Below are 27,881 nucleotides of genomic sequence, written 5' to 3'. Positions count from 1 at the left end.
ATGTCCTCGGCGAGCCGGGATCTCCGGACCCTAAGGCCGCAGAAAGCCATAGGCTGCAATTTCAAGGTAAGAAAGACTAGGCCCAAAGAGACAGCTGATTCATGGAACCAGACTGTAAATCACAAAGGACCTTCCAAGGAATGCAATTTCCATCAGACACCTTGGGGGGAGGGGAGGTAGGTGGAACCAACTGACAGGAACACCTTGATCCCCACGAAGGAGATCCCTGCAGAGGGCAGAGGGCCCTTGGAGATTAATTACACACAGCCACCAAAAAAGGAGAATAACTCATAGGTAGAGCATAAGGGTAATATCTAGTTTAATGCTATTCTCGCTTCTGTCACTGGTTTACTTGAAGTATGATATAATAAACAAGTCTACCTTCCCCTAATCACTCCAGTCACTATTTTGTCAAGAGAATGGGTTCTCCAACCCGTAGACTAGAATCTCACCTAAAAGGGTTCAACCCCTATCTCTGCATACCATTAGTCTAGGAATTGGGGGTAAATGATGTCATGAAGGGGCTCTACAGACAGAAAATTATGCCTTTTCTGTAAAAAATCATTGGTTGATTCAAATTGTATAAACCTATAAAAAGCTTTGACCTATATGCTCATTATCATATGAATTCCCTTAAATGTTTGTAAATTTGGATTCTTGGGGTCTCACTGCAGCCCAAATTCCTGGCTTGTGGGGAAGCCCCAGAATTCTGGAAAGTATATAAACCTGTGAGTAATTGCATCCTCAAGGTTGGTGGCTCCTCATTAGGCATCAGGCATTTTTCTTCCTGGGACCCTGCCCAGGTTTGTGGGATCTCCAGTCCCAGGACCCAATTCTGGGGCCAGGCCAGTTAGGTGAATTTAACAAAATGAAGGGAAAATAATGTCAGTACCATGACATAAATTTCAGAAATATCTCTTTGGGAATTCCTCAACTCTCCACGGACAGGCAAAGCATCTACACCAGGCCTTTTGAGGAATCCCATGATTTTTTTTTTCACATCTCCATGCCAGGAAAATTCGAGGAATTCATTTGATTAGCCTATTGAATCCCTCCTTATATTTCGAGATATAGAAATTGTTGTCAATGGAGTAGACAGTAGTCAGTTCTAGTTATCAACTTACATTAAATTGTTTATAAGTCTAAATATATTTATTTAGATTAAACATTTCTATATGACATTAATTACAAATAGTTGTTCCAATGATTCTTGGACTGCCATTTTTTGTGGGATATAATTTTTTTCATTTTCTTCACATTTATTATTATTTTTATAATGGTTTTTATTTTGACCAAAGTGGATTACAAATCTTTCATGGCAATATTTTAGGTACATATTGACATTGAATCAGGGGAATTCCCACCATCAATGTTGTCTTACCTCTACCCCTGTTTTCAGCATGTATCCTATATTCCCTTCCCTTACACCCAGGATGCTTGTATAAGTGGTCCCCTCTGTGTCTTGCTTGTTGTAGATTGGGTATCGATTCTGTTATCATTGGCTTTGGATTTGGTGTTTAAGTCTGATCATTTTTTATTACTACTTAGTGATCATACAACTGTTTGGTGTTGGTACCCTTCATTATTTCCACCTAAATTTGTGAGGCAGAATAAGATGGTTCAAGTTATGTGGTTCTGTATGAAGAAAAGAAAAAAATAAAATGGAGTAAAAACCAAACAAGCAATGGGCAGAGTCATTCTAGAGACTATAAATATCAGTTTGAGAGAAGAAAGGGAAAAGGAAAGAGAAACACAACAATACAGATCTGTATAATGCTTTGGGGAGTATTGTCATTTTAATTATGTTAATCTTGCCAATCCATGAGCAGGGTATGTGTTTCCATTTCCGTGTCTCTTCTCTTCTTTCTTGGAGCAGGGCTTTTTAGTTTTCTTTGTATAGGTCCTTCACATCTTTGGTCAAGTTGACTCCAAGATATTTGAGTTTGTGTGGCACTAAATGTGAATGGGATTGCCTTTTCAATGTCCATCTCTTCCCTATCATTATTGGTGTATAAAAAGGCCATTTATTTCTGTGTGCCTGCCTCCTTGCTATATGAATCTATTGTTTCTAGAAGCTTTTTGGTAGAGTCTTTAGACTAAGTAGAGTATCATGTCATCTGCAAACAGTGAGAGCTTGACTTTTTCCTTTCCTATCTGGATTCCCTTGATAAAAAGAAAAATCAAACATAAAATCCAAAAAGTACCACAACAATAAAGAAAACCACCACAAAATAACCATGGTCCTGAAATAAAAACAAAACAAAACACAAAAAATGAAAAAAAGAAAAACCAACAATAACAAAACCAAAAAAAATTATTTTGTGCTACTTCTTTTTTTTTTCTGCATAGGCACAGTAAATATTGGGGAGATTATCTTGGACTGTCATTTTAAGGGTATTATGCTTTCTGATGAATCATTCCCAACACTATATATTGTTATTTTTTAACTTTTATCATCTTCTATATATGTATTTTATTTTTACATTTGTGATAGTGTTGGAAACTTGTGATAGATTGAAAAACTAAAGTTGAAGAAACACAAGCGGTTAATGAATTATAGTATGCTGATACTTATGTACTTATATAAAAACATTACCTTTGCATTAAAAATCATCAAATAATTTTTAAACTGAATTATTTTGCTATAAAACTTTTACAAATCATGTGTCATGATGATCTATAATTTAATTTGTCAGTTATTTGAAATTTGTATTTTTGAACCAGTGCTTTTATAAAATATTCTCAAATTTATTTATATGAAGTCAGTTTTAATTTTTATGCTTTTACTTTATATTTAATTATTAAACAATGATTCTAGTTTTTTCTTGAATTCTTCTTAACTTTTTGTTTCAGAGAAATCTTTTTTCTTTTTGTTTTCAATAATTACCTAATTTTCTTGTGTTATGCTTCTGGATTCTCATTTAATTTTGTTTTCTAACTTAAATAACATGTACATTTTTATTTTGATTTTAGATGTAAGATCTATGCTATGCACTCTGTACATGTATGTATACTCAGTGCTTCTGATATGTAGTGTCTATATGGTTGTCAGTGTAATATCATTTAAAATTTTTACTTTATTAAAACATTTTAGCAGGTAATTTAGTTTTATTTTCCCCTTTAGTTTTTAAAATCTCTGGCAATTTTTATTTCTACAGGTTTAAGATTATTTATAATAAATATGTGCAAGAAAAAATATTCTATAATACTTGTAATGAGTTCACTTAAGACTTGAACACTAAAATATCTGTGCACGGGGCCGGGAAGGTGGCGCTAGAGATAAGGTGTCTGCCTTGTAAGCGCTACCAAGGAACGGACCGCGGTTCGATCCCCCGGCGTCCCATATGGTCCCCCCAAGCCAGGGGCGATTTCTGAGCACATAGCCAGGAGTAACCCCTGAGCATCAAACGGGTGTGGCCCAAAAACCAAAAAAAAAAAAAAGTATCTGTGCACAAGTTTGTTCTGATTTATTCAATATCATCTTAGTAAATGTTTATATTTTTTATAATTGAGTTCCACATTGCTTATATTTAACAAAAATCAAAGAAATGTTGGAAAATATTATGATCAACTATAAATATATATACACAGAAATATATGTGTTAAATGCCTATAAATAAAAGTATTTAATGTATGTGGATACTAGCCACACACATAAACATACTAATAATTATATATTAAAGAGATATGACAGCAGGTAAGGCACCTACCTGGTATGAAATCCAAGTTTGATCACCAATATAGAATACAATAGCCTGAGCCCTTGTCAGGAGTTATCCCTGATTATAAGGATTGGTAACCATATAAGGCTCATTTGAAGCTTTGCTGGCTATGACATCCAGGAGGATGGGGGCGGCAAAAACCTCATTAAACAGGTAAATTAAATACTTTAATTGGCTATTAATTTGCACAAATATATTTACATTGTTAAGTGAAAAAGTCCTTTTTTTTTTCAGATCCACAGCTAACTTCACAATCCTGTATATAACATTAAGGTAAGAAACAATGTAGGCAATGCTATATATTTTGTTGTTGTTGTTTTAGTGCTATATTTGTCTTAAATGTTGCGATGGATTTGCAGCTCCAAGGTTATTTTTTTTCCTTCTGAAAAAGTCCAAGTGGCTTTTTAGGTCTTAAAGCTTGCAGACCCCTGGAAGTAAGCACTGAGCACCATTTGGTGTGGCTACCTAACTAAGCAAACAAAAGGTAATGATAGTTATGATTTCCTTTGGAAGAGAGAGATCAAATCTTGTGGTTCTCAGGCAACTGCTAGTAGTGACAGGACTGAACTGAGCTGAGCAGTGTGCAAAGTACACTTATAACTTAATCCTTGAACTTTCTCCTGTCCCAGCGATTGCAGTTAGAATACTATTTTGCTGAATTTTCAAAATTGTCCTATAGTCTGAATTAGCAAATATCTCTACGTATTCTCATATGATTTTAAAAATTTGCAAGTATTTGTGTAATATTACAACATACGGCATTGGCTTACTGAAGTGTAAGTTTGGGTTTCTTTTAGCATAACACTGTTAGAACAACATGCCTTCTACCAATATACTTCAACCACAGCACATACTTTAACCACAGCACATAATTCAACCATAGCTCATAGTACACTTTCCGTCATTCCTCCCCAATTCCAACCCCCAAATCTTGATAGTGCAATCTGAGGCTTGTTTTCAGTGAATAGTTCCTATTCTGAATTGTTTCTTCGTGCACATATGAGAGTGAGTTCTTTCTCCTTATGATTTAGTTCCCATAACATTAATCTTGTAATTGCATCTATGACTATGCAGTGAAAGGAAACATTCCTTTTCATTTCTAATAGATAAGTAGTATTTAATTGAGTCTCTAGGTTACAGATTATTCATAGTATGACATTCTACATATATGAGCAGTAAAGAAAACTTTTGTAATGAGATGCAGTCCTATTAGTTTAAGTTTGCTGCCACCTTCTTTGTTATTGAAGCTGAATTGTCAAATAAAACACAAAACCAGTATCATAAAGTTGTGCATTCATTTTCTTTGCTCTGTTTTATGGATTGCAGTATAATATCAAAGTGATCCATTTTCAGTAAACTATTTGTGCTTGGTTGAGATAGTGGCCAATTTTCTTTTTCCTTTCATTTTTTTTCTGTAGTGGCTATGCAGCTTTTCCAACACCATTTATTAAAAAGACATTTTTTCTATCTTCTGCTCTTTACACCACTTTCACAATGTTCATATATCTGAAGGTTCAGTTTTACTCATTCATTTCTTTTTCCTTGGTTTCACTGACTGCTTTTATTTCAATACAACATTTTTTTTCTGTTTCTCTATAGCTTGATTGTAATCGACTACTATAAGGGAATGATTACATATATATTTTTCTTAAAATTTTTTGACTATTAGTAGATAGATAATTCATACAAAAGGTAGTGATTCTTGATCTACATTATAGATAAATGTTATTGAATTTTGATAAGGATTGCAATTAATATGTGTAATACTTTGGACCCTTATTTTAACAATGTAATCTCTTCAATTCCACGATCATGAGATTTTAATGATTTTCTATGTCTTACATTTAGCTATTAACATAATTTTCTGAAAATATTCTTTATTGTTTGAAATATAATCTCTTATTTTGATATTATTTATGTTATGTATCATTTCACCCTCATATATTTTTCCAAGTTTATGCAGAGTAATTTTGGGTTTTTTTTCTGCATATGATCATAACACTGGAAAGTTTCAATTATATTACTAATAAATGCTTTTATTTTTCTTGCATAATTGCTAAGGCTATGACTTTCGGTAGAATCCTGAGAATTAGTGGCAAGAGTGCCTATAATTTTATTTTAATTTTGAGGATAATATTTGACATAATATTTTTATTTCCATCCCTGTGCTGAAGTGTATACTTGCAACCCCACTTTTCTTGATTTTTTTCAGAATTTTTAAATCTTTTAAATCTTGTTATATTGCATGCTTAATTTTTTCGATAAAATTTTCTTTCATTAAGTCACCATAAGATACAGAGTAACATGCTTTCTTTATTGATAAGAATATGTTTCTTGTGTTTACCTTTGTTGATGTGCTAATGCAGTAAATAATGTAATTATTTGCTGATGCATTATAATATTTATTTGTGTAGGTTCAACTATGCTCCAATTGGTCTTGTTATATCCCATATGGTCTTTTAGTATGTGTTGCCATTTTTTATTTACAATAGGCCTTTTTTTCACATTGATCCAAGAATAATTCAATAATAATGTCCTATTCTTCAATTGCTTGAGATTTTGCCACCTTTCTTCTTATGGTAAATTAAATTATTCAGTTGTGATTTAAAAAGCCATTGGGTAATATTCATTGATACTTATTTTGTGTCACAGGTGCTTATGTCCTTTTAAATGTTGTATGTGTACTAGAGAAGATTTTTCTTTTTTTGTCTTTATACACAAAGGTATAAATAAAAGAAAGGATATTTTTATTTACTTTATATTGAGTGGGAGCTTGTAAATGTCTGTTTTTCCTAGGCGTCCATCTCCACACTCAGTTAAATCTGTTGTTTACTTACATATTTTCTGTCTGGCTGATATGGTCAATTGTGAATATATGTGTTAAATTCTCCTATTCTTTTTTTGCTGTTGATTTATCTCTTCAGGTCACTTAGCAATTGATTTATTTATTTTGATATCCTGTTGTTCATTATATGTATGTTGATAAGAGCTAAGTCCTCATATTTTTATTTAGTCATTAAATTCGATAATTGGCACTATTGTTTCTTTATTTTTTGGTTTTTGGACCACACCCGGCGATGCTCAGGGGTTACTCCTGGTTGTCTGCTCAGAAATAGCTCCTGGCAGGCACGGGGGACCATATGGACACCAAGATTTGAACCAACCACCTTAGGTCCTGGATCAGCTGCTTGCAAGGCAAACACCGCTGTGCTATCTCTCTGGGCCCGGCACTATTGTTTCTTAATACTAACTTTAGTTTGAAATATATTTTTGCTTGAGATAAGTATGTCTATCCTTGCCTTTTAGGTAACAATTTACTTTTACTATTGACTATTAACCTTTATAAAGTTCGCATTTATCATTGAAGTTCTATTTTGTCACCTAAAATCAACTGAATTTTGTTTTCTGAAAAATATATCCACTGCATTTCTAGTGAGCTCAGACCATTTACATTTAAAAATATTATTAATATAGAAGAATGCATTGGCATTTTACTATGTGCATTCTTTTTGTTTATGCACCTTGTCTTTGCTTCATTGATCTTTTTTATCTTCTCTATAATATCTGCATTTTGTGAAATCACCAGGTTCCATTTGTTCCGTTCATCTTTCTTCCATTTTTTTTTGTTTTCCTGAGGTATACATAACTGACCTTAAGTGTGTGTTTGGTGATTGGAGAGAATAGGCTGGCTTTTAGGGGCCTCTTTGGTGGTATGTATGGTATTGGAACAGCATATGCATGAAACTATCGTTAACAGTACTGTATATCACAGAATTCAATACAACTTAAGAATGAAGAACAGAGTGTACATACTATGTTAAATTCACTATTAGAAGTCAAATTTTCTTCTCCAATATAATTTACCCTGTTTATCTGGTTTGTATTTTAGTGATCACTTATAATATGCACATTGCCATTAAGAACAAATAATTTGATGTATTTATGTTTTTTAACTCTTTTTTTCTTTCAATCTAAAATTTTAGACATTTCTCTTTTTGGGGGAGGAGGGGGTCATGCCCAGCTATTTTCACGTGTTATTTCTGACTTTACACTCAGAAATTACTCCTGGTGATTCTTGAGAGACAATGTGAGGTGCTAGGGATCAAACCTGGATGAGTCAAATAAGGTAAGAATCCAACCTGCTGTACTATAGTTCTAACCCCTAAAATTCTTAGATCAAATTTAATTTTATATTAAGCTGAGAAGCTTCTGCACCTTGAAGGAAATAGTGCCCAGGATACAAGAGCCACCCACTGAGTGGGAGAAACTATTCACCCAATACCCATCAGATAAGGGGCTAATCTCCAAAATATGCAAGGCACTGACAGAACTTTAGAAGAAAAATCATCTAATTCCATCAAAAAAATGGGGAGAAGAAATGGACAGACACTTTGATAAAGAAGAAACACAAATGGCCAAAAGGCACATGAAAAAATGCTCAACATTGCTAATCATCAGGGAGATGCAAATCAAAACAACTATGAGGTACCACCTCATACCACAGAGATTGGCACATATCACAAAGAATGAGAACAAGCAGTGTTTGCGGGGATGTGGAGAGAAAGGAACTTATCCACTGCTGGTGGGAATGCCATCTTGTTCAACCTTTCTGGAAAGCCATATGGAGATTCCTCCAAAAACTGGAAATTGAGCTCCCATATGAACAGTTATACCACTCCTAGGAATATACCCTAGGAACACAAAAATACAATACAAAAATCCCTTCCTTATAGCTATATTTATTGCAGCACTATTTACCATAGCAAGACTCTGGAAACAATCAAGATGCTCATCAATAGATGAATGACTAAAGAAACTGGTATATATACACAATGGAATATTATGCAGCTGTCAGGAGAGATGAAGTCATGAAATTTTAGTATACATAGATGTACATGGAATCTATTATGATGCTTGAAATAAGTCAGAGACAGAGTGAAAGACACAGAATGGTCTCACTCATCTATGAGTTTTAAAAAAATGAAAGACATTCTTGCAATAATTTTCAGAGACAAAAGAGAGGAGGGCTGGAAGTTACAGCCCACTTCATGAGCCTCACCACAAAGAGAGAAATAACTACATTGCGAAATATTCTAACAATGAGAATGCATGAGGGAAATACAAAGCCTGTCTAGAGTACAGGTGGGGTGCGGTGGGGTTGGGAGGAGGGATATTTGGGACATTGGTGGTGGGAATGTTGCACTGGTGATTTCCTTCTAAATGACTGAAACAAGGTGCTTAAATAAAAAATATTATTTGAAAAAATAAATAACAGTCTCTATGTGCATCAGATGTGTAAAGTGTTGCTTGAGGCAATTCCTGTTACAGGATAACATGTGATTCTGAGGACTGAATTCTGCTTCTCAATATGTAAGAGATGTGCTCCAGCTATTCATGCTACCTTCACAGTTCCATCTCTACAATCCTTTTTAAACTGGTCATTTCTATGTAATCTTTCTCCATTCTCATGCATTTTCTAGTGAATCTATTATTTAATTAGTCCAAAGCATTCTAGTTTTCATAACATTGAGGTTTTCCTTGTAATTCTTAGCATACCTAAAATTTGTTTACATTATTCAGTTGCTTTTTAAAATTTTTTTATTCATTTTCTTTCAAATTTCTGTTCCTCTCAAAGAGATATTAGCTTGTTGATTTCCTAAAGTAATCTTCAAGACCTTGACTTTTTTTTTTAATTTCTTTCCTCTCAGACTTCAGGATTTTTTTTTCTGTATTTTAGTTTTACAAGAAGAATGGGTTTATGTTTTTCTTTATTCATCATGAAAGTCAAAATCTGACCAGATTTGATATCTGTTAATAAGTTTACTTGAGCACCATTTTATATGTTTCCTACTTGAAGTAAATATTCCCATTCCGATCCCATTTTCTAGCAACAATATTTGAACTTATTACAATATATTTTATAAATACCTTAAATTCATACCACATTGCCTTATTTGAACAGAAAAGCATTAGATGGGGAAAATATACTTATAAGCTACATAATGCCTTTTAACTTTTTTTTCTAATCATGTCATTTGCTTAAATATACAATCTAAATGAAACTAAATTAGTCTAAATGAATCAACGCTAAAATTAATATATCATTTTCATTGTGTTATTTTATTTATAATTTTCTCTCTGAAATCAGAGTAAGGGATATGAAAGAATAATGCTTTGTTGTATTAGAAAACAGTATTACTTGAAACAGGGGAGATAGCTCACAGGGCTAAAGCATTTGGATGCCTTATGTTCGGCATCAAGTTCAATCCCTAGCATTGCAGAAACTTTAGTCAGTAGAATAAATCCTTTTCCTTTTAAATATTCTATTGCTTTCATAAAGTGATTTGTGTCTTGATATGTTCTGAAAGAAAACCAGGTAGATTTACCATTTCAGTTCTGCTAGCTCTAAAGACAAGGGGGGAAAATTGCATTATTCCCTGCTGGGTTTCAGCTGAACTACAGATTTTGTTAGTCAGAAGTATTTTAAAGTGGGACTTTATAGGTACTGCACTAGGAAGTAATGGCTTTTTAAACCATTTTTAGTTTTAAAGCAATTGATGGTACCAGAGCGGTGGCGCAAGTGGTAAGGCATCTGCCTTGCACATGCTAGACTAGGATGGACTGTGATTCGATCCCTTGGAGTCCCATATAGTTCCACAAGCCAAGAGCGATTTCTGAGTGCATCACCAGATAGCCAGGAGTAACCCCTGAGCATCACAGGGTGTGGCCCAACCACCCCCAAAATTATCAATAACTATTCATTCATCTTTACTTTTACTTTATATTTAATAATTTACTCATTTTACACTGAAGTGTCCAATATACTGAATACAAATTAATAGTAAATGATGGTAAATGCCTAACATGTATAGAATACTCCAATGTAGTTTATGCACCATGATAATTTATCAATACTTTTACAATTAGTTTTTTCTTTGTTATTTTAGAGATTAGCAAACTGAATCTGTGTGAGAAACATTACAGCAGAAAAGGTGTTTGCTTTGCATGTTGCTGACCTAGATTCACTCCCAAGTACCTCTTATGTTCTCCAAGGCCCTCTAGGAATAATCCCTAAATACAGAACTAGGAGAAACTCCTGAGCACAGCAGAGTGTTACCCAAAATTAAAAATTAGAAAAATATGCAGCATGTGTGGCTTCAGCAGAACTGGTGCTTGGCCCTTCCTATTTTTCTAGATTGCTGCCTGTTGCATCCATTACCCAGAATCACCATTTTGCCTGTGATCCTATCTCTACACTGCTCTATGATTCTCTTCAGAGACACCAATTAGAGCAAAAGTAAAGTATGTCTGTACTTCAGCTAACACCAGGGCCTTTTTTCAAGCAAATGAAGGCACCATCCTCCCTGCATCCTTCTTCTTGGCAGCTGATACCACTCACCAGAAAAATTGCAGTATCAGTAATAATGCTTTAAATTCCTGGAAAACTTCATTTGTTGGATGCTGTCATTCTTATAGGAACACACTGATTTAACAGGATGAACAGTTACCAACAAGAGCTTTTATCCACCTTCTGCCATTGTGTTAATGATTTCTTTGGAGATACAATTTTCACAAATGTCCATGCTATTGTACCTTTTCTTTTTTCTTTTTTTTTTAACTCTTAATTCTCTTCCTTTTTATTTTTCTTAAAATAATTGTTCTCACTTATCTGGAAACGAATGTATTGTGATTTACTATGCAATGCATTTTTAAATAAAGTAAAAAATGATAAAATGAAACAGAAACCTGAGAATGTCTAATATATAATAATAGAAAGAAAATATATACACATAGTTATTCCTAATTATTGTTTATATCTCAATATGACAATCAATAATGAATAAAGAAAACTGAGTTCCCTACATAATACATAATATATTGTACAGATAAACTATAAAAATAAGTCTGATCAGTAATTAAAACATTCAGAGGTAATACAGATGATGATCTATCATTTTTATATAGAGAACTATTTTCTAAGAGAACGTACTTTTCATTAACAAAACAGGTCATGTTTGAGGAATTACATTTCACTAAAATTAAATAAGACAGTTTAATCAAACACTATTATAAGAACAAAGTTAGGGGCCAGAGCACTGGCACAAGCGGTAAGGCATCTTCCTTGCCCATGCTAGCCTAGGACTGACCTTGGTTCAATCCCCATGCGTCTCATATGGTCCCCCAAGCCAGGAGCTATTTCTGAGAACATAGCCAGGAGTAACCACTGAGCGTCATGGGGTGTGGCTCAAAAACTAAAACTAAAACAAACAAAAAAGAACAAAGTTAACCCATTGAGGATGAGAAGCCATTTGCAACTCAAATAATTAACGAGATTAATTATGTAGAAAATACAGATTATTCATAAAAAGTATGAAAATTACATGTAAAAATCCAAAGAGATTACTGATACTTTTATGTAAAAATACAGATTATTCATAAGATAATATAAAAATATTAAAATAACCCAAGGAGGGTGCTGTATGAATCCTAAGAATGCACAATTTGTTTTGATGTTAATGGAGTCTCATATCCAGAGAGATAATTCAGAGGGTAGTTTGTTTGTCTGGCATACAATCTACTCTTGTTTGATCCTGGTGCCACCAGTAGTGAAAAACCCATACAGCACTTGGTGAGACCCAAGAAAAAGCTTAGAGAATATAGGCACTATGTTTTCTTTCACATTTTTGTAGAACTCAAAAAAGGCTTTTATCTTATGGAGATTTTTCATTGCTATTTCAATATCCTTAATCATACCTAGCAATTTATTTCATTTACTGATACTTAAGTTTGTCTTTTGTTGTTTTACACAAAAATCACTTGATGTTATGATGGCTATTCTAATAACACAACTAATGCAACTAATGCAAAAGAACTTTAATGGTCGAAAAATAACATTTTACCATAATATAAATTACTATATCTCTTTATAATTCAAAATTAATTAAACACTCCAAGTTAAAAATGTACTCATAGTTGTGTTTGAGACATAGAATGTTGCACCACTAATCCCACCACCAGTGTCAATCTCTTTTCGGGTTTTTACTTATTAATTCAATCTTGGGAATTTGCATGATTCTAAGAATTAATCCGTTTTGTTTAGGTTTTCAAGACTAATGGCAGAGCTGTTCATGATTACCTTTTATGATCTTTCACATTCTGAGGTGTTTTTATAATTTCTCCCATATCACCTAGACTATTTATTTGGGAGTTTCTTTTGGTTTTCCTTGTGGTTCTACATAAGGATTTGACAATCTTGTTAATAATTTTCAAAAAATTTTAAAGTTCCTGGTTTTACTGACTCTACATTGTTCTCTTGTGTAGAAAATTGATTTCTGTTATCATTTTTATCATCCCTTGTTTCCTACTTGCTTTGGGATTCACTTACTCTTTTTATACTCTTTCAAGCTGTGAAGTCAGGCTGTTGAATTGAGCATGTTCTTTCTCCCTTGTGTGAGCCTGAATAACACTTAACATTCCCATTAATATTATTCTTACTGACCATGTACATTCTGACTGTTTCTTCAGTAATTTTTTGTTTTAATGAATACCTTTATTATTTGATTGCCCTTTGAGAAAATTATATTTTTGACAGAATGTTGATCAATTTTCAAATAGTTGCTCCTTCCCCAACTTTCTTTTCATTCTATATTTCTAACTATGGCTTTGTGATCTGAAAAGACACTTGATATAATTTCTATTTTTATGATTTTATGCGTCTTCTAATTGTGTTTTCAGATTTGATCTTTCTTAGAGAATGTTACATGTGCATTGAAGAACATATATTTGTTTGTAGGTGAGGTAAGGTTATGTATATCTCTATTAGACTTAGATTTTCCAATTGTTCTTTTATGTCTTTTGCTTTTCTATTAACATATTTTTGATTAATCTGCCAAATAATACTAGAGGGTTATTGACATCTCCCACAGTCATTATGGTGCCATTGATGCTTCTCTTCTGACCTTTAGCAGTTGCTTTATTAACTTTAGTGGCCCTTCAATTTGTGCACGTATGTGGTGAGAGTTAAGTTTTGATAAATCCCTTAACCAGTTTATAATGTATGTCCATACAATTTATCATTTTATTTTTGTTTTAATGATATTTGGCTTGAAACCAGTATAGCCTTCTCTGATGATTTTCAGACTGCCTGTATATTTATGTTCCAGACATTCACTTTGGGCTCGCATTTATCATGAGCATTAAGTGTGTTTCCTGTAAGCAACAGAAGGTTCTATTTTGTTCAATTATTCATCTCACTCCTCTACATCATTTTATGTGAGAGTCTAGTTCACTGCCTTTAAAGAATTAAGTGATATGAATAGTTAGGTTGATTTATATGCTTAAGATATATACATATAGATAGAGGAGAGAGAAGTGACAGGGATATCTGTTTTTTTCTCAAATTTGCTTACTGTTAATCATGGCCTTTTTTTTTTGTTTGTTTTTTGGTTTTGGGCCACACCCGGTGATGCTCTGAGGTTACTCCTGGTTTTGTGATTAGAAATCGCTCCAGGCAGGCTCAAAGGACCATATGGGATGCCAGGGATTGAACCCAAGTCTATCCCTGGTTGGTCATGTGCAAGGCAAATGTCCTACTGCTGTGCTATCTCTCCGGTCTCAACCATAACCATTTTATTTAATTAAAGAATCATGGTTTAAAAAGTTATTGATAGTTGAGTTTTACATATACAATATTTGAACATCTATCTTTTCACCAGTGTCAACTAATATTACCGATGCTCCCATATTCCTTCACCCACCACCCACTTACTAAGCTCCCCCTACCCACTGTCTGTCACCTTGGTAGGTGTTGTAAAATTAGGTGATTTCACCTTAGTTCTCTTCTTTTTACTGTTATTGAGTCTTTGTTTGGATATATAGCTAGTCCACTCCCCCATCTCCAATATAACTGAAGCCCAGACCTCTGTTCCCCTCTTCCCTTTTTCATATTTTCCCCACCCCAATTTATTTTATTCTCTGTCCCTTTCCTCCCTAGACTATGTGATAAAGGGTTATTTAGGCATCCTCCTTAACTACATTACATTTCGTAAAACAATTATTTTATATTTCACAGATAAGTGAGATCTGTGACATTTTCTTTATATATGTGGTCTTTGAATGTTCTCGCCAGAAATGGATTAGATTTTATATATTTCTTCAGTTGCCATTTGTCTAAAACTATTTGAACCTCTCACTATTCTCTGGGTGACAACCTTGCTAATGATTCTAGGATGGATGTTCTATTTCTTGAATATTTTGTATAGTTTTTCTATTATTTCCATGCTTGGAGAGTCTTTGGAGAAATCTGCCATGAAAATAATTCTTTCCCCATTGTATATAAGGGTTTTTTTTCATGCTTGCAGCTCTAAGAACAACTGGGAGTTTGTCTCTGTCCTTTGTTCTTGACATTTTGACTCTTGTGCCTGTGTTGTTTTGTTGCACTTTATTTTTGTAGGCACCCTTTGGACCTCTGGAATGATTGCTCTTACCTCCTTCTTTAGAAAAATCTCACCATTAACTCCTTCAAATAGTTTCTTCTCTTTCCAGAATCTCTATGATTCTGAAGTTATTTTATGAATAGTCAATAAATGCTCTTATTTAATTATTTTGTGTGGTTATTTATTTTTTAATTTGAAATAATATCTTTATTGAAGCACCATGATTACAAATATGTTTGTAGTTGGATTTTAGTCATAAAAAGAACACCTCCCAAGCTCCCGGGACAAGCCAGAGGGAGTGTGGGGAGATCGCCGACTGGAGCCAGGAGCTTGGGAGGTGTTCAACTCCATTTAAAATAGTATCAAAAACATCAAGTACGTAGGAATCAACCTTACAAAGGAAGTGAAGAACTTATACCAGGCAAACTTCAAAACACTTCAGAAAATATTGAAGAGGATCTAGGGAAATGGAAGAACATCCCATGCTCATGGGTAGGTAGAATAATCATAGTCAAAATGATTATCCTACCCAAACTCCTATATAAATTTAACACAATCCCCATCCAAATTCAGACATTATTCTTTAAGACTTAGAAAAATCAATCATAAAATTCATCTGGAACCACAAAATATCCAGGATAGCCAAACACATACTAAATAACAGGAAGCTGGGTGACATCTCTTTACCCAACCTGAAGCTATTACTATAAAGACATGGTGATCAAAACAGCATGGTACTGGTACAAGGACTGAGTCTCAGACCAGTGGGCTAGAACATAATTTCCAGACATAAGCCCCCAGATATACAGTCAACTAATATATGACAAATATATATGACAAAATGTGGGTGTACCTATTTAAGACCCTAGACCCACCCACTGAGCCAAGAACTTGAAATGGGACAAAGAAAGTCTTTTCAACAAATGGTGTTGGTACAACTGGAAAACCATTTAAAAGAAAGAGAAAATTGACCCATATCTCACCCCATACACAAAAGTCAACTCAAAATGGATTAAAGACCTTGAAATCTGACCTGAATCTATAAAGTTTATTGAGGAAAATAGTCAAAACACTCGAAGACCTATATATCAAAAAAGTCTTTGAAGATAGAATGCCAATGGCAAGAACTTTAGCATAAAACATAAACAAATGGGACTACACCAAACTAAAAAGCTTCTGCATGGTAAAAGAAACCCTACTTAACACAAGAAGACAGTTGACTGAATGGGAAAAAATCTTTGCACTCAACATGTCAGATAAAGCGCTGATATCCAGAATATACAAAGCACTCAGTAAGCTGACCCCCAAAACCAAATAAAGCCATAGAAAAATGGGGAGATGAAATGAATAAACACTTCTCTGAGGAAGACTGAAAGATGGCCAACACACACATGAAAACATGTTCACCTTCACTCATCATTAGGGAAATCCAAATAAAGATAACAATGAGGTACCACCTTACTTACACCAGTGAGGATTGCTCACATCAAAAATAATGGGAACAATCTCTGTTGGCGAGGATGCGGTATGAAAGGCACTCTCATCCATTACTGGTGGGAAAGCCCCCTAGTCCAACACCTATGGAGAACAGTCTGGAAAGTGCTCAAGAAACTCAGAATTGAGCTGCCATTTGACCAAGCAATTGCTCTCCTAGGTATATACCCCCAAGTTGTAAGGACATTCATTCCAAAGTATGTGTGCATCCCAATATTTATCACAGCACTCAGTATAATAGCCAAGTCTTGGAACCAACCTCGATGTCCAACAACAGATGAATGGATCATTAAGATGTGGTATCTATACACAATGATACAATCACAGACTTTGCAGCAACGTGGATGGACCTAGAACATATTATGTTAAACGAAGTAAGCCAGAAGATGAAAGACAAAAACAGAATGATAGCACTACTCTGAAGCACCTGGAACATACACCTTAGATACAACTAATACTCAACAATAAAATAAAAGGGTTTAACAGGGTAGAAACTAGAAACACTCTGACAGTCAACATATACTGGAGAGCAGTGCCCAAAACGCATGAAAGAGGAACAACACAAACTCTTGACTACACATTATACCACAAAGAAACCAGCAACAGCAGAAACATCAGCATAGAGAGAACAGGTATGTAATCAGCCTTCTACTTACAAAGGCCCATAAAAATCCCTTAGGGATCTCATACAGGATTACAGGTAAAGAATACCATGGGAAATCACTGACCCCAACGGAATCATTTCATAGCAGTCTGTTTTAATGCCTTAAACATACTATATTTAACATAACATTTCAGCTTTTCTTCCCACAGGCATTCTTGGATTCAAAGGTTGGAAAAACTAAGATGGCATCACAGGGCTCAGTCACATGAGATACCATACCCAGCTTGCACTATGAGAATGTCCTGATAAAACTCTTTAACATACCCTTTATCTCTAGGTTCTACCTTCTTTTATGACCTGAAACATGTGACCAGCCAGACCACCGATGCAGCAACTGTGACCTACAGACTTATACTACAGGCCCTACTCATCGAACATATTCAAGCAAACTAGCATTCCCTTGCTCTTTTCTCCTCCCTTCTCTCTACTTTTTTTTAAATTATTTTTTCTCTCTCCTTTTCTTTTTAATTTATTTTCTCTTTTCTCCTCTCCTGCCCCATCCATAAACTTTCCCCCTACCCCCCATTTGAAATCTGACTATCCCTTCACCCCTCAATCCCATCCAGATTTCCCACCTTATTAAAACTCTTCACCCTCAGTTAGGCATCAAGACTGACCTCCTACCCCAACGAACCAGTACCCAGCACCCAAGCGAAGGGACAACCAGTCAAACCCACACCTCGCCCCCTGCAAGAAAAGGCAACCAAACCCCCTGCTGACTTATGCTGCATGGTCCTCCTTACCAACCCTTCCAAACATGGACTGTTACTTGAAACCGGACTTACCTCTCAAAGTATCCCCAATACAAGAACTCTTCCTAAAACCTCCCTGCCACAAATCTTTTGCCACTCTCGGGATAGGTTGTGTGATGAAAAGGTGCCAGTGAACCCAAACACCACAAGAAAATCTCAAAAGAATGGGGAAACCTATACTTACATCATGAATATAAGACCTATATTACACTACCTCTTTACCTGTTTTTCCCCAAACGTAAGGTAGTCTCTTGCATCACTTTGTTCCTTTAATTCTTTTTTTTTCATTTTTTAATTTTTTTTCATTTTTTTAATTTTTTTCTTTATACATATATAATGTATATATGAGCACATGTATTTTTATTTCTATTTTTATCTTTTTTGGGATGTGACCTATTTCTGATTTCTTCTCTTTCCACCCTCAAATGCACCGGCAATTCAATGTAGCACCATTTCTCTCTGCAAAGGCACATTAAAAATGGGGAAATCTTACGTATAAAAATGAGCTCTTATCTACTAGAGATAAGAACTCATACTTGTTTACAATACAGGGGCATCTCCCACCTTGAAAATATGTCATGTGGACCCAACTTAGACCCCAGGTGATTAGACACCAACCGTCCATTCTTGAACCTTGTATCCCAGACATAGAAATGACAAAGTTCTTCACAACAGCCACAGGAAACAAATCCCATCCATGACTCCTTAATACTGCCTGGACACCAACAAATGCTAGCTCTAATATGGTATACTGACAATGAGGAAACTGGGAACAACTTGACCCAAGAGCAGGTTATCCTACCTCATCAGCTAACGATAAGACAAAATCAGAAGACTTGTCACTCTCTGGTCTCTCCAAATGCCAAGATCGCGATTTACAGAAGACTGGCTGATAGAACCATGACCGAACTGTATTTTTCCTGGGACCAAAAAAAAAAAAAAAAAGCACTAGTCTAGGGTTTGAGCTACGACCTGCACAACAACCAGGATCTCTAGTTTCAGAGTCTGTCTGAGACAATTGCAATGAAATGGGTCTTCTGGAAACATAACAAAAGACACTATCCCAGGCCCCATCCTAGGATCAGCACAAAGACCAAGACCACCAACCACAGAAGACGGATTAAAATTACACTGAGAGAACAGAACTTCTAGAACCACAAAGAAAAACTTCATCATAAGTTCCACTCCCTGACCTGTGCAGTTACCGAGATCTCTAGATACAGAGGTCTGATTATCACCCAGGACAGAGTAGAAGTCTTCCATACACCACAAAAGCACCAAGGGGAGAGTAAATGAACCTGAAAGGAGTCTCTAGTTAATACCATGACAAAATGCTTCAAAGGTGGAGAAACCCTGTATCTCTTAGGCCAAGGGAACTCCTTTTCAAATGACCCCAATATTTATTGTTTCTGTGAAGGAGGGAAGAAAAAAGGAAAAAAAAGGCAAAAAGCACAAAACAATTTTTTTATTTATTTATCTAGTCTTTGTCGATTTCTTTGTTTTGGTGTAGATATTGAAGTTTTTGTCTCCATTCATATTTATTATTTTTTTCTTCTTTTTTCTTTCCTTATGTGCTCTGCCATGTGTTTTATCTCAAGACCATGACTTTTATGTGGTGCTTATATTTATTGGTGGAGTGCTCACTTTATATTTTATTTGACACCTCTTTGTCTACTCTTGTGGTGTTTCACCTTCTTTTTCCCCTTAGTTTCTCAAACCTAGGATGAGAGCCTCCAGAAGGACTCTGCCCATTTTTGGCGTATTTGATTTTTTTCCCCAGTTTATTACTTTTCTCTTCTTCAAACAAAATCACATAACTTGAACTATCTATTCCCCCCTCCCAATCAGAGCGGGAAATAAGGTAGGTACAATGACCAAACAAGTGTAGGACCACTAAGTAATAAGCTAGGCACTGAGGGGACCACTTATTCTGGAAGCCCCGGGGGTGAGGGAGGAGGATATGGGAGGTAGGTCTGGAACGGAGGTGGAGGGAGGATAATTCGGTGATGGGAATTCCCCTGATTTTATGTTAATATGTACCTAAAATTTTATTGTCAATGATATGTAAGCCACTATTATTAAAATAAAAATTCACCAGTGCAACATTCCCACTACCAATGCCCCCATCTCCTGCTTCCTCACTCCCTGCCTCTTGTATTCAAATCAGGCATTGTGTTTTTGAGGCCACAGACAGTGGATTTTAGGACTTACTCTAGGCTCTGCATTCAGGAGTCACTCCTGATATTGCTCTGGGAAGCATAAGGAATTCCATGGAAAGAATTAGGGTCAAGTGGCATTGTACAAGGCAAATGAGGTATCTTATCCCAAATGGGTATTTTGGTTTTATACTTAGTATGGGCAATGTCCTTTATTAATTAATTTTTGTTTTTTTTCCATTGCGGTTTTTAAAATTCTATTAATAGCTGAGTCTTAGGCAAAATTTATAGTTGAGTTCTAGTACCAATTCTACCACTATTTTACCCCAACCTGCACCTTGAAAGGAACATTTTAAAGTTTGGTGATTGAGGTATGGTTCTTCAGTTTTCAGTGTTGTTCAGTCTCTGCTTTGGATACTTAGGCATACCACTGCCCGCCAATACCAGTATAGCTGAGGCCCTTAACCCTTGCTCCCTCATTACTTCTCTTATCCTCTACCTTCTTTCCTTGATTTCTTTTCCTTATTTCTTCCATACACTTTGGTATCATTGGTAATCTAGGTTTATTACCCTTTATTACAATGCATTATCTTAATCAACTATTCTATTACTTTTCTTCTGTCTAACCACTCCACATGATACTTTTTAATAAAAGTATTGCCAAAGTCTTTTTGATTAGCAAGAATGGAATAGCCACCAAAATATCTCTGTACATACTTATTTAAAATTTTGAATTTTATACATTTTTATAGAAACACCATGATTAACCTACCACACAAAGATTGTTTTTAAACAACCTAACTTTGTTTTATTTGCTTATTTTGCATTTTTATCACAATGCTTTTATGTACATGAGTAATTACACATATTCTAGATGGTAATGCTATTTATGTATACTAGCTAAATGAGTAAGGCTTATTAAATCCAGTAAATATACACAAATATTTAAGGAAAGCATATTAAAATTTATTTTCAATAATATTAGTAAATTAGGTTTGAAACAAAATTTGGGTTGATTATAAATTGAAGTTTTGGATCCAGGTGCTTGTATTAAGACATTGATTCAATTTAACAGAGTATTTCTTGTAGCACGAATTGATCACATCATTTGGAAATCGAGAAAGCAAGAGCTGTTTGCTTCTTTCCACAGCAAAAATTGTCGCAAAAATGTTTAGTCAGAATCAATTGATTAATAAATATCTGATATCTTAATATCGTATTACTATTGCTTGTTTTCTAAAATCTCTCTATAATAATGTATTGCCATTAAGTACTAGAACTGCTAACCAAAGCTTCTATATATCTTGCAGTGCATTTCATTTTAATTTTTTGTTTACATCAATTCAATATTTCTATATTTATTTTATATTTTAACAGGTGCTCATTAAAATTTGCCTTTCTTGTGTTTGTTACTTTCTGATCCATCCTAATATACCTTAATCATCTTACACATTGGCACCATTATTTATTTATTATTTACAGTAACAGGTCTAAGTGCTTAAGGGATTCTCAATGAAGGTTGGATGAACAGACACAATCATATTTATAAATTTAGTTTATTTTATGTCCTACATGCAAAAATACTTAGTAAAGTGACAAAATATTAAAATAATATTATATTAGAGGCCAGATTGATAGAACAGTGTGTGCCGTTTTTTCCCTTGGATGCGGCTTACTTGGGTTTAATGCACAGCATCTCATATGGTTCCCTTGAGGATCCCCAGGAGTAATTCCAGAAATAGACTTGAGCAACTAACTCTGAGTTCAGTGACAAAACAAAACAAACAAAATTTAAAAACAGTTTTTCTCTTAATAATTGCACAGTCATTAATTTTAACCCAGAGTAAAATATGGTGGTTAAGTACTAATTTTTCTAAAATGAAATTAGGTACTATAACTTCTATACAACACACACATTATATCAGCTATAAAGCTGAGACTTTGTAAATTATGTGTGCCATTATTCCTTCTTTTAGTTTTTCATGAGATAAAATGATGAAAACAAAAAGAAATATAATTATAACCACTTTAAGTGTGTAATTCTGTGACATGAATGCATTCACATTGTCTGATCTCATTACTTTCCATCTCCAGAACTTTTTAATTTTCTTCACTGAAGCTCTGTACTTAGCAAATGCTAACTTCTCATTTTCCTCTTCCCCTGTCTACAGAAATCACTATCTTACTTTCTGTCCATGAGTTTGACTTTTCTGTGTACCCAGTTTAATTGGAAACATCCAATATTGTCTAAGTTTGTGATAAGCTTGACAGTCACTCATCATCTGTCCAGGACTCTACATGTTTAACAATTACTTTCATTTTTTAAACAATAATATTCCATTGTAAGTGACTATGAGTTGTTTATGCATTTGTCCTTCAGTGGAAACTTGGAATTATTATACATTATTGTATTTGACTTTTCTCTTTAAAGTTTAAATATAATTTTAACTTATTTATGAAGTATTTTATCTAACTTTAACTGTTCATCTCCCTGTTTATAAAAATCATAAACCCCAAGAGATCAGGAATCCAGCTTACCTACACCATCCCTATATAACTAATGGAAATTTTTAGTAATTGACAAGCATAGACCAATATTTTATAGTATTCTTAGATAATAATTATTAATAATTAACTATAAAAATCCTTGCTGGGTTAGGCCTAATCTATGTCAGTATAAAGACAAACTGCTACACATTGCATGAAGAACCACAATTTCATCTAAATAAAATGTACATCTGTATTTATCTTTCATGAGAACAAAATCTGTTATCCATCAAAATAAAACAAAAGCATAAAAATAAAATACAGAGCAGAGTAGCTACTATTTCCTTTCCAGTGTGTCTCTTTCTTTGTCCTAATACTTTTGAAGAAAATGCCATATGCTGGGAAGTTTAATGGGATGGCAAAATGACTTCCAAACAAATCGGTCTACATTATTTAGAAAATACATCATTTGGAGATGCAGACTCCCTGAAAGATGTTTTGGAAAATGTTTTTGTATATTTACTGGAAGTACTAATTCAAATTGGACAGCATTTCACAACAGGGTGCAGATATGATTTTTAGCCAGAATAGTTATCAAACTATATTGTTTCAGGCTATTTATTCAAGAAGAGAGAATAGACAACAGTTCTCTTATGGGAATGAAAAAGTTTTGTAATGATATCACAAAGCATTAACTTAACAGTAGGAAGTAGCACTTATGAACCACTATAACTTCTATTCTCATGGGTTTAATTTTTTATAACCATTATAAAGGCTATATATATTTATATAATTTCTTTACTGACTCAAATATTGTATTTTTTCAAAAGCTAGAACTCTTTTACCAACACAGACAAAAAATCCCCAATAAATCTATAGAACTAACATTTACAAGATACATGAAATTTCTGATATGATTTTGAAAATAAAGTAGTCTGATAAAACCCTCCTTTAGTTAATTATTTACAGGTCATGTGTTAAATAAATTCTTCCAATCTCACAATAATATGGGTTAAATCCTGAAAAAAAAAGAAATTGGCAAACATTATCTTAAAGTATTTTCTTAAAAGATGTATATAAAATAAAAAAGTGAAAAGGTTTTGATTCAACAAAAAATATTATCTGCTTCTATGATTTTCCTGAAATTGTAATAAAGGATAATGTGTTAGTTTTATCTCTCTTTGCCCTAAATAAAGTAACTGCTAAAGAGAAATGGTTGTTCCCACTCCCTTGGTATAAGAAATCTTAAATCTATAATTTTTATATAATGTTAAGATAAGTTTTTCTGCAAATCTAAGTATTAATGTTTCACATTTACTCTAACATACATTTTCATGTTCTTTTCTAGCATGCTTTAGTAAACTGCCTCTTCCATTATAAACATAGTATTTTGCCCTTCAATATTAATATTTATTATAAGTTATAAGGAACATCTTCCTTCAAACTTGATTTAACATCAACTGATGCTTATTTTAGTTAAAGCATAATTCCTTAATGTCAAATAAGTTATGTTTTTATTCCTGTGTAAGTGGTAACAGAAGACAGACACATTCTATTCTCTATACAGCAAACCATCAGGCCCTGAAAGCTATCCCAGTTCCAGATGACTGTACAATGATGTCACTTTCTTAGAAATGTATCAGGTCTATTTTGTTATAGAATGAATGTTTCAAAGAGTAATTACACAAATATTTATGGGATGATCTAGTACATTTTAGGCTATGTGTTTTACATAATCACTACGTACATGGCCCATCACTGAAAAAAACTTATGAATTGACACATGGCAGCATTTTTTTCATTAGTTTTCTCTTCTTTACCAAACATTCTAAAATAAAAAAAATTTTAAAAAAGTTTATTTTATTTAAAATATTACGTCACTTTGATGTTTTTAGCAAGCCATGTTTTAATGCCATAACTCCAAACTTTTTGAACGAATTGCAAAACTTTGGCAATAAATTAAATAATATAGTCAATCATTAAAATGAGCTTATGATCCTTCCATTTTTAATTGAGTGTATCTTAGAAGTGATTGTTTTTTTAATGACATATGACTATGACTACTTTATTTTAGACATTACTTCAGAAACAGATAGTTTTAACCTTACTATAATTTTTTTCAAACTGATTACTAGAGAATACATTAAACAGTTATAATCAAGGTTATTATTTTACTAGCAAAATATTATTTACTATGACCACAAATATATGAACATGGATTTTATTTATAATGAATTTGAAATGAATGTTTAACTATATTATTAGTAGACTATGTTTGAACAAATAGTATAATCATATTTCAGAAAAAATATGTCAATGACATATATTAAACGAAGGCATTGTCTTATTTTAATTATGAGGTAATATTTGCTTTTTGAGGGTAGATGTTTTTGTTTTATTAGCACAGAGTTTATTAAAAACATCATAGTTACATATGGGTTCCTTTTCCCCTAGTCAACTAACTAGGAAAGTTATTATATTATTGTTTAACTGTAACTACTGGTTGACATATAGGAATAATTACCTTCATTGGAAAAAAATAAACTTACAAAAAGATCAACTGATATGAAATATTTAATTCTTGTGATATATCAATCTTCAAATTTTCCCTGAAGTCACAAAGGTAGGTAATTATAGGTGATTTTATTTTATTTTTTTTGTGTGTGTTTTTTGGGTCACACCCGGCAGTTCTCAGGGGTTATTCCTGGCTCCATGCTCAGAAATTGCTCCTGGCAGGCATGGGGGACCACATGGGACACCGGGATTCGAACTGATGACATCTGCATGAAAGGCAAACGCCTTACCTCCATGCTATCTCTCCGGCCCCATTATAGGTGATTTTATAATTTTCAGCAGTTAAGAAGACCTATAAAAATGACCAATTAAAGTACAGTTTCGTGAGTATAGGAAGTTTATCAATGTGGAACATTGATATGGTAGAGCTCTGAAGTGACCTTAATAATATTTAACTTATAATTCTGTCTTTCATGGACACTTTCATAAAAATTCTTAATTCCTCTTCCTTCACTTGTATGTTTTATAAACTTTGGATAAAGTAGTGCCTGATTAATTGTGTTTTATGACTGATAACTATAATAATTATTGCAGAGCTCTGAGAGCAGCATCTGGCCATAATACCAACTATAAATAAAACTGAGTGCAAGTCTTATTTATGTTTCTGACTAGGAATTTATCTTATATGTCAAAAGTTAAAGGTTACCATAGTCACATAGAATATAAAAGATGAAAAGAACTTTAGAAATCTTCAAATAGCTTGCAAAGTATTTTTAGTAGTCAGATCCGATTTGAAAATGAAACATTTTGTATAACCCCAATTTATACAAAGCAAAAGAGCAGAATTGCTTTATTTGAAGCATGAAGTGCTTTCCCTTGTTCTCTAGACAACAATAAAGGTTTGGTTCCTTCTAAAAATAAAAGCAATAGAATATATAACTTGAAGAGTAAATAATGATGTAAGTTCTGGGACTTTATTATATTCTAATACAAGTACAGTTACTATTTGCCATTCTGGAAAATTATGTTGATAATTGGGAAACCTAGAAACCCGGGGGTACAGAGGCTGCATAGTAAATTTCCACATTTCCCTCTTTTTTGTGTCTATAATATTGTTCTGAAGTAGTTTTAGTACAATAAAGTACTAATAAAATAAATACAAAATATTTCAACAAGAAACATATCTTTTCTATAGGGCCATCATCCAAATAAAGAACCCCAGCAAATGTGAATTTAACTTTGACGATATATTCTTTCCAAATGTTAGTTGAGGATTGCAATAGAAGTAAAAGTGTTTGTAGTTATGGCAAATACTTTTGTTTTCTATCTCAAAGTAAATCTTTTTTTATATTTTCCAGATTTATCGGAAAATCTCACAATTTAATGTGTTTTAGTATTTTCACAATATTCTGCAACCATCATCAACTTATCTGAAGTTGAAGAAAAGTACGAGAAAGCCATGGTTGCCAATGCACAGTTAGACAATGAGAAGAACTATTTGCTATACCAGATAGATAACCTTAAGGATGTGATCGAAGAACAGGAGGAACAGTTGGCAGAGTTTTATAGAGAAAACGAAGAAAAATCAAAGGAGTTAGAGAAACAGAAGCATATGTGTAGTGTGCTTCAGCACAAGATAGATGAACTTAAAGAAGATCTTCGACAAAGGGATGAGCTTATTGAGAAACATGGCTTAGTTATAATCCCAGATGGCATGCCCAATGATGATATCAGTCATGAGTCAAAGGTCGGAGCTATAACTGTAGTGTCTCAGGAAGCTGCTCAGGTCTTGGAGTCAGCCAGAGAAGGGCAGCTGGAGGTAAGGCTGCGAAAACTTGCTGACGAAAAGGAAGAGCTACTATCACAGGTGAGCAAGCTGAAGTTGCAGTCAGAGGAAGAGCGGCAAAAAGGCTCCAGGAGCGATGGTATCATGGGGGAACTGGCGGGGCTGCAGAAGAGCTGGGACTTGCAATTCATCGAAATGCAGAGGGATGCTGACAGACAAATTAGTGAGTACAAGTTCAAGCTATCAAACGCAGAGCAGGACATAACCACGTTGGAGCAAAGTATTAGCGGACTTGAAGGCCAGGTATTGAGATATAAAACTGCTGCTGAGAATGCTGAGAAAATAGAAGAAGAACTGAAGGCAGAGAAGAGGAAGTTACAAGGAGAGCTACAAAGGGCACTGGATAAGATCGAGGAGATGGAGATGACCAACAGCCACCTGACCAAGCTTCTGGAGATGGAGGCCAACAGGACAGTTCTGCTAACTCAGCAGTAGGGGCCGTCCAGCTGCCTAGGTGCTACTCTGTGGTCCTGCCCGGAGTGACTGACTTTGTCCATTGACACAAACCCCTTTCAGTGCTGTTTTTGTTTTGTCAGTAAAATAGCCACCTTTGTATTTAATAACTTATGAAAGAATGAAAGTGGTTTGATTCTTCGTGTACACTTTGGATTTTGTTTTTCATTTGATTCTAGACCTTTTTTTATTTTATTTTCATCATTTTAGAGTCAAGTTAATACATCCGTTTACCCCCAGCTGCCTGTGTCTAGCTCTGCTGCGTGGGCACAGGTTCTGGAGGAGAGCAGTTCTGTGAATATTCAGAGATGCTTGCAAGCAACCTCAGAAAACACAGGTGCCTTCTCCACAGTGGGAT

General features: G+C 34.2%; 1 protein-coding gene across 1 annotated transcript; it reads left to right on the top strand.

Annotated features, from left to right (window-relative positions):
• On the top strand, positions 1–27,881 carry LOC125998999 (leucine-rich repeat flightless-interacting protein 2-like). The gene is made up of 3 exons (XM_049767008.1): positions 1–66; positions 675–849; positions 26,619–27,881. Exons 1-3 carry the CDS (start codon positions 1–3, stop codon positions 27,503–27,505), a joined length of 1,128 nt encoding a protein of 375 aa, XP_049622965.1. The 3' UTR covers positions 27,506–27,881.

Source organism: Suncus etruscus, chromosome X (genome assembly GCF_024139225.1).
Source record: "Suncus etruscus isolate mSunEtr1 chromosome X, mSunEtr1.pri.cur, whole genome shotgun sequence".
NCBI lineage: Eukaryota > Metazoa > Chordata > Mammalia > Eulipotyphla > Soricidae > Suncus > Suncus etruscus.
This window is presented reverse-complemented; position numbering and strand designations above follow the sequence as displayed.

Excerpts from the sequence above, each read along its gene's own strand:
- LOC125998999 (XM_049767008.1), top strand. The coding sequence starts at position 1 with ATGTCCTCGGCGAGCCGGGATCTCCGGACCCTAAGGCCGCAGAAAGCC. Across the intron at positions 67-674 it reads CCATAGGCTGCAATTTCAAG|CCCAAATTCCTGGCTTGTGG; the intron begins GTAAGAAAGACT and ends GTCTCACTGCAG. Across the intron at positions 850-26,618 it reads CCAATTCTGGGGCCAGGCCA|TATTTTCACAATATTCTGCA; the intron begins GTTAGGTGAATT and ends AATGTGTTTTAG.